At 42.5% G+C, this 7,500-nt stretch overlaps 1 protein-coding gene across 1 annotated transcript in view; it reads right to left on the bottom strand.

Moving 5' to 3' along the window:
• The window catches only part of LOC143139155 (ryanodine receptor 3), a 205,393-nt gene that overhangs the window by 102,176 nt on the left and 95,717 nt on the right, over positions 1–7,500 (bottom strand). Inside the window, exons 16-19 of the mRNA XM_076299756.1 lie at positions 3,747–3,865; positions 2,252–2,385; positions 1,749–1,990; positions 646–838 (exon numbers count right to left, since the gene is read on the bottom strand). Coding sequence (XP_076155871.1) covers positions 646–838; positions 1,749–1,990; positions 2,252–2,385; positions 3,747–3,865 — 688 coding nt within the window. The remainder of the gene's footprint in view (positions 1–645; positions 839–1,748; positions 1,991–2,251; positions 2,386–3,746; positions 3,866–7,500) is intronic.

Here is a 7,500-nt window from a genome sequence, read left to right as displayed (position 1 = left end):
ATTAAAGCAACACCAAAGCACTTTTCCTGTCGCACGCACGCTATTTGTTTATCCAGCACTGGCTTTGGAAATAACGAGGTCTACAGACAAGGTGGAGTAGGTTATATGATTTTATGAAAGTACGATGTATTGCGTCATCAGAAGCAAGTCAAATTTGTAGTTTCTTATGTCTCATTCCATCGAACTACAGATCCGCTACCCGATCTGGCAAACTTGCATAGTGCGGTTATAGCCGATAGAGGGTCGCGAAGAGAATGCAGAAGTGCCGTTTACCCTGTTACAAGTTGATGAACGACTGAAATGATTTTGGAAACAATATTTTAAGGTACAAAAAACTCTTTGGTGTTGCTTTAAAAGTTGCACTGTGTGTGTGTGTGTGTGTGTGTGTGTGTGTGTGTGTGTGTGATTAGAACAATTAATTTGAACTGTCTGTTATATAAAAGATAAAAAAATACACATAACTGAATTCTGAATGTTTGCATGTCAAGCACTTTGAATTGCTTTTCTGCATTAAGCTTGCTAATAGAAAAAACAAGCTTTGCTTTGTTTAACCCTTCCACATACAGGTTCAACAGGCTTCCCTACTGTAGTTATGTTATGACTTACTACCTTACACATGCAGCTGAGTTGATTGAGCAGACTCACTTGACTCCGGCGGAGAAGCTAACTACAGGGAAGAAGAGTCCGTCTACGTTGAAGTTCTCGAACATGCCCTGCACGGGCTGGCCATTAATGCGGAAGGAGATACTGGGGGCGCCCAGGTCCATGCAGCAGCTCACCACGTCATCCGAGGTCAGCATGTGCTGGTTCACTGAGGCCACAGCTCGCGGGATACGACCTAAGGTGTGTGTGTGGGGGAGCAGACATACATGAGTACACAAACATAAAAGCACACATAGATACACAAACACACACACAAACACACAGACAAACACACAGATACAGTACACAGACAAACATACAGTACACACAAGCTCACAGCACAAACACACACACACACACACTCACACACACACACACACACACACACACACACACACACAGACAAAGAGCACACAGACAAAGATATACACAAGCACACAGCACACAGGCACACACACGCACACACACACTCAAGCCTTGTGCTCAGCAGTGCTAAAGAAAGACGGCCTGTTCCTCAGTTTGAGCCTCAGGTCTGCAAAGCTACATTTTCAAATATTCACAGAACTCTATCTGGTGCAACTGCTCTATAAGACCCAAAAGTATAGTCTAAAGTGAATAATGACAAATGAGATTCTTTCCAAAGCCATTTGAGGTACAATACATCTTCCCTGGCACCAACCCTTATTTTCCGACAGGAAGAGCAATGTGAAAAATAAAAAGCGCTCAATGAGAGCTACAGTACCTAAACACATTCCATTTACAATAACTCCAGCAGGACACTATGGATGAAAGCATTTTCCATACACCCTTTCTCATATTGCATTTGCAACGATTGCACAGCTACCATGGAGCTGCATTCAGAGCTATTGTGTTTTGCTATTGCGTCATCCACCATGTCACTTTTTGTCACCAACATTTCAGATTAAGAGTTTAATTTGCCGCACAACATTTTGGGTTTCACCTGTAATAGTTAGAAGCTGATGATTTTATTAATGTTCCATGGTTGCTACAATGCTGATAGTCTCTGTCTGAGGGTGACTTATTTAACTTCACCTAATACCCATTATGGATATAGAGTGTAAGGCTGCAACAAGCCCAAGACCCACCTGACCACAGATGCAGCCCGTCGAAGCCATAAGAGTAGAGGTCATCTCCAACACCGTTGCCCCCCCAGCCCTCCCCTCCCCCAGGGTAAGGGGCGTAGCCTTTAGTGTTGGCCCAGCCCACTCTCAGGTGAGACGGCTCGCTGGTGACAAAGTGGTCCACCTGGTCGATCATCAGCTCAAAGTACCACTTCTTGTACTGTGCAGAGCCCTCTCTCACGCCAAGGAAGATGTTAGGCCTCATGCTGCCACAGGGAAATGGCACAGTCATTTCCAACACTAGCTAGAGCGCTCAAATATGTATGATCTATGTGTACAATATGTATTCAAAATTGATAATTGATGGTGATGATGATTTGAGTGCAATACTGTTGGTATTCAACCATTTTAAAGTTGACTTCCAATCACAGAACGTTCTCTTTAGTATATGTTGACATTTCACAGAACATTCTCTTTAGTATATCCTATGTTGGCATTTCACAGAAAACATATGACGTTCAGTTTACCTGTGGACATCATTGACCAATCGTGTCTGGAGTAACAGATCTCTTCTGGGGAGCAAGTGATCGCAGATGAGATTCTGATTGGCTCTCACTGCCACACCATTGCAGACGCACAACGAGCACAACACATCCAGGATCTACAGAATAATGTGTAAACACACACACACACACACACACACACACACACACACACACACACACACACACACACACACACACACACACACACACACACACACACACACACACACACACACACAAACACACACACACACACACACACACACACACACACACACACACACACACATACAAATCAGGAAAAAACACCTCCATTTTCTCCCGGTACCCAGCCAATAAACCTTAAACTCATCACAGATCTCACTGCAGGATGATAATGGAGGTTCTGTCACGTCTTGCTTGGCTGTTAATGGGTGCATAATTGCTAGCAGGAGCTCATGATGAGATGAGGAGCACGGCTGCTAATATCTTTTTGATACATGAGAGACCATCTCCTCGCTTTTATTTTTTTGCAAAGCAGGGGCATTAAATTGCTAAGGGGCTTCAGCCAGCGGCAGCTGGCCAAAGCTGGACACTTTATTATGGGCCAATTCATAAGCACCCTGGCCAAACGGTGGCTATATAGCCCATTTATTTATATCGGGGAGATGTCAGAGCTGGTGTAGATTTCCACTCAACACAAACAAATTGATACGTCATACGTCAAAGCATTTATAGTCGACGGCTTGCTGACTGTCAGGAAGCCTGCATCATCTACAACCCACTCTTTTTACCACCAGCAGTGTTAGTAAGAAGTCAAGCTTTGGGCAAAATAAACAGTTATACTGTATCACACAATCAACATGGAGAACCACTGCACCCAAACCCTGCAATGTCATGCAGTTGTTTGTGCACTTAGACACGGCAACCGTGTGCATATCCATGCAGCATCCCTTCTCAAGGTCACACCTGTGACCTACATCAGTGCTCTCTTAGACTGCTCAATGTATTGTCATTCCCCACTGCTCTTAAGGCTACAGTAGCTCATTAGCATCCATCTCTTAGCACCTGTTCTGCTTTCCCATTTACCTCATCCCCTCTGCACAGCCTGCACCTGCTATGGGACTGGGACTGCCCACCACCCTGGCCTTTTCCTTTTCTCTCCACCTCCATCTATCTGTTTTCTCTCTTTTATCTCTATCTCTGTTTCTCATTCAGTGCATTAGAGCGGAAGACTTCCGTGTGTGTGTGTGTGTGTGTGTGTGTGTGTGTGTGTGTGTGTGTGTATGTGTGTGTGTGTGTGTGTGTGTGTGTGTGTATGTGTGTGTGTGTGTGTGTGTGTGTGTGTGTGTGTGCGTGTGTGTGTGTGTGTGTGTGTGTATGTGTGTGTGTGTGTGTGTGTGTGTGTGTGTGTGAGTGTGTGTGATATGTGAGTGTGTGCCTTTGTGTGTGTGAGGTTGGGGACTGTCCAGTGGGGTGGCGGGAGCGCTCGTGTCACCTTGTGGTTGCGTCCGTGTTTGTAGAGCAGAGAGATGATGGACTTGATGTGTCCCCTCTGGATGATGTTGAGCGCCTCAGGGCTCTCGATTAGGATGCAGTGCAGGACCTCCAGAATGCCTGGAGCAGGAAATCATCAATTATGAGACAAAGAGAAGACGAGGAAGACAACGAGGAGAGAGAGAGAGAGAGAGAGAGAGAGAGCGAAAGAGAGACCAAAAGAAAGAGGGCAAGAGAAAGAGACCACAATACCACAGGTGCTCCAGTACAGGTAGGTACTCAAAAGGACAACAAGCAGAGTCACCAGTCAACAGGAAGTTTGTGCACTGTTGCCAGAGGTTGATTTGTGTGTTTTTAAGCACGTGGTTTAAAGGTGGAAATTAATGCAAAAAGGAGTAAAAATAAATAAATGAAAATGTTGATGTGGTGAAGTGGGATTGCATTTCCCATGGTCCTTGTACACACACAGTATCAGACTGGACTGGGTAGCCTTCCAAGTGCTGTCAGAAGTACTGTTTATCTACAGACAAGCTGAAGACATGACTCCTCCCTCTTTATGCACACGCAAAATAAAAGAGTTGACCTTAATGCACTTTTTTAAAGAATCACAAAGAAAACATGTCATAGCTGTGTCTACACTGCCACTACTTGTGTTATTACATGAATTATTATTTTACATTCATTTAGCTTATGCTCTTATCAGGAGGGATAGTAAATGGACAATGGGGGCAGTTCTCCTAGAGCAAGTGTCTTGTTTTGGAGCACAATGTTGGCAGCTCCTGGGATTGAATTTACAACCTTCTGGAGGTTGAATGGGAATGCCAGGAGCCACAAAACACCATTTGCACAAAACATCTTCTTAAGGTTTCCCTAAAGTGTTCACTTGAAGAATTTAAAATTCAAATGTTCTCCTTATCTTGTAAACCTACCTTAAATCATTGCACAAAAGACCTTAGCAGCCGAAATAAGAAAAAAGCCTACAGTACCTCTGACTCTACCTTAACCAAATTATTGGCTGAGTTAATTAAGCACTTTTGACAAGAAATATGCCTTATACTGTTATTGTATGGTTTACATACCGTAATTTCCAAACTATTAGCCGTGGTTTATTGATTTTGCTAAATTTCTTCAGCTATGAGGTTAACACACAGGGGGCCCTATTTTAATGGTCTGAAACGGAAGTGTCTTTGCGCAAAACGCAAGTGACTTTGTGGGCGGATCTTGGGCGCTGATGCTATTTTACCAGCGGTATAATTGACTGTTGCGCCTGACGCAAATCTAAAATGGGGTGGTCTGAAGTAGCTACATTAATCATGGGTGTGGTTTGGGCGTAAATCAGAGCGTCATCTCACATTCCCTACAACAGGCACGCTTGTTCCATAGCTGATTGCTATTATGGTGGCGTATTTGCCAGGCGCAGCCAGGAGCGTTCACAGCGCTATATAATCACTGTTCAGTTGGGAACAGTTAGCTATTGATTTTTCCTCTTGACAAAATGTAATGCAGAATTGTCACAAAGACATACTTTCCGATGTTTTGGGATCACTCTCACTGAATCACGAGGTTATGAATGCATGGTGATATTTTTGCAATGTACAATGTAATCTAACATGCTCTCCCGTGCTGCCGCTGGGGCAATTCAACATCACGTCTCCTTAAGTCCTCTAATATTTCCTAATTTATGTCATCAACACATCCGTGATTCGTGAAATGTGTACGCTAGATGTATGCCTATTTTTTCACATCTTAATGGACACCACACTGATTTCCCTCGAGTGGTAATATTTTTTTTTGAAATTATGTATGGTTTACAGAAATGGGAACTGCGATGTATAGATGAGAGGAGTGAAGTGTGCGTTGCGCAGCACAGGCGGCCAAGCAAGGGCTCCTTACCCTCAGGCAACTCAACAAGAGAAACAGTTTCCAAGTTGACCTAACTTTCAACTTTGCACAGTATCCCATTAACTGCATGACAGTAGGCTATTTACAATATTTTCTGTTAAGTAGAGTTTGTAAACACGTTATCATCAACTTAATGTACGCACAACATTTGTTTGAGCAGGAGAGAATAACAATGAATGGATGCAGCAACTACAGAAGTTGTAGCCATACTTGCTGCTTTCTTGTACTATCTATGGTTGCTGGTTAACAGGACATAAAAGCTGATTTAAGCTAATTCACTAACTCAAGACTTCAAGGCATGGATATAAAACGTTTTTTGAAAATAACGAAAGGATGGAGGGAACATAACAAAGCTTGGAGTTATTTCAGATGGGCTACAACAAGGTAGGCAAAATTATGGTGCTTAAAACCTTAGCGCAGCTGGAATAATGCTTAGGCTGATGTTAAAGCGCACGCGATGTTTAAAGCCATACACAACAGTACATTGGAACAAAACTGAAGGTAACTTTAGCCTTTATAGGGCTGTATAAAGTTGTCCAAATTAATAGGTCATAATTAGGCGTTGTTGTTGTAAAGATATTGCATGTAGATGTTGTACTATATAGGTTACTAAATGTTTAGGTCACCAAGGCACGAACAAAACCGGGAAATGGACAAATATTATTAAGGCTTTGAATGTTTCCGTCTGTGCACGGGGGTGTCTGTAGATTGGTGTGCAACGCATTCATTCATGCAGGCCTGTGGTCATGCATGCGCCCTTAAAATAGCATCTGTATTTGCGCCACAGACTTTAGACCAGGGAGTTCCTGGTCTGTGGCGGAATTGTTTTCTGAAACTGCAAAATATCAACAGTGAACATTTGCGCCGGAACACGCCCCGTCTTTTCGCTGAACCGCCCCCGTGGGCGCAATCGGATTCCCTAATTTACCGGCATGTACCTGTGGAGGGAAAATTCCTATATGCGCTGACTGCAAAATAGGAAAGACAAAAGCGCGAGTATACAAAGTCAATTGCGCTGGGACGCAAAATAGAGCCCAGGGACAGTTAATATGGTATTAATATGTTTTTGCTTTTTTTTTTTTACTTGCATGAAACACTGTTCTGCGATTTATACACTATGTGGCTAATACACAGGAAATTACCGGTAATGGTAATACGGTATAATTCAAGTCTGGTAAATTTTGGTGCACTGATGACAGGATAATCTCTAACTAGCTAACTAAAATTGTTCAGTTCATGTCTATATTACACTTACTTATAGTATGACCTCTTTTAAATGTCAAAGAAACGCTTACATAGTTACATTCTGTGTTTTAAGTCTAACCATGGTACATCAATATATTATTAGCTTTGGAAAGTTAATATATCAGACTACACAGTACTTAAGGCAGGGGTTCAAAACCTTTTCTGGCAAGTGACACAAGATGTCACAAGACGTTGGTGACCCCGATCATTCACAACATTTCCGTTGTAACACCCAGTCGAGACTGGTACTTTGATTTTCAACAAAAGTTCTTTGTTTGTTTGGTCTCTTGGCTATCGTTTGCACGCCTTGTTGTTTTACTACTTTGATTGGAACATTGATCAAGCATGATTACCTCAATCAAACATCTCATGTGGGATGTCTTAGTTTACATAGCTAGATTGTAATGAATCATCTGATTAGTTACTTAACTTAGATATCATATTTTTTATTTAATGTATGTATATTTTAATGTACTGGTCAATTGTAAGATACCCAGTATCTCAGGCGACCCCATTTGAATTTCAGGCGACCCCAAGGTTGAGAAACGATGACTCATGGTAACAGTTTTACTGAGCCAATGTAATAGCAAGTTTGACCATTTTTGTTT

Source organism: Alosa pseudoharengus, unplaced genomic scaffold (genome assembly GCF_046254945.1).
Source record: "Alosa pseudoharengus isolate Yale_2024_CS ecotype anadromous, Long Island Sound unplaced genomic scaffold, YU_APseudo_1.1 YU_APseudo_1.1_scf_22, whole genome shotgun sequence".
NCBI lineage: Eukaryota > Metazoa > Chordata > Actinopteri > Clupeiformes > Clupeidae > Alosa > Alosa pseudoharengus.
This window is presented reverse-complemented; position numbering and strand designations above follow the sequence as displayed.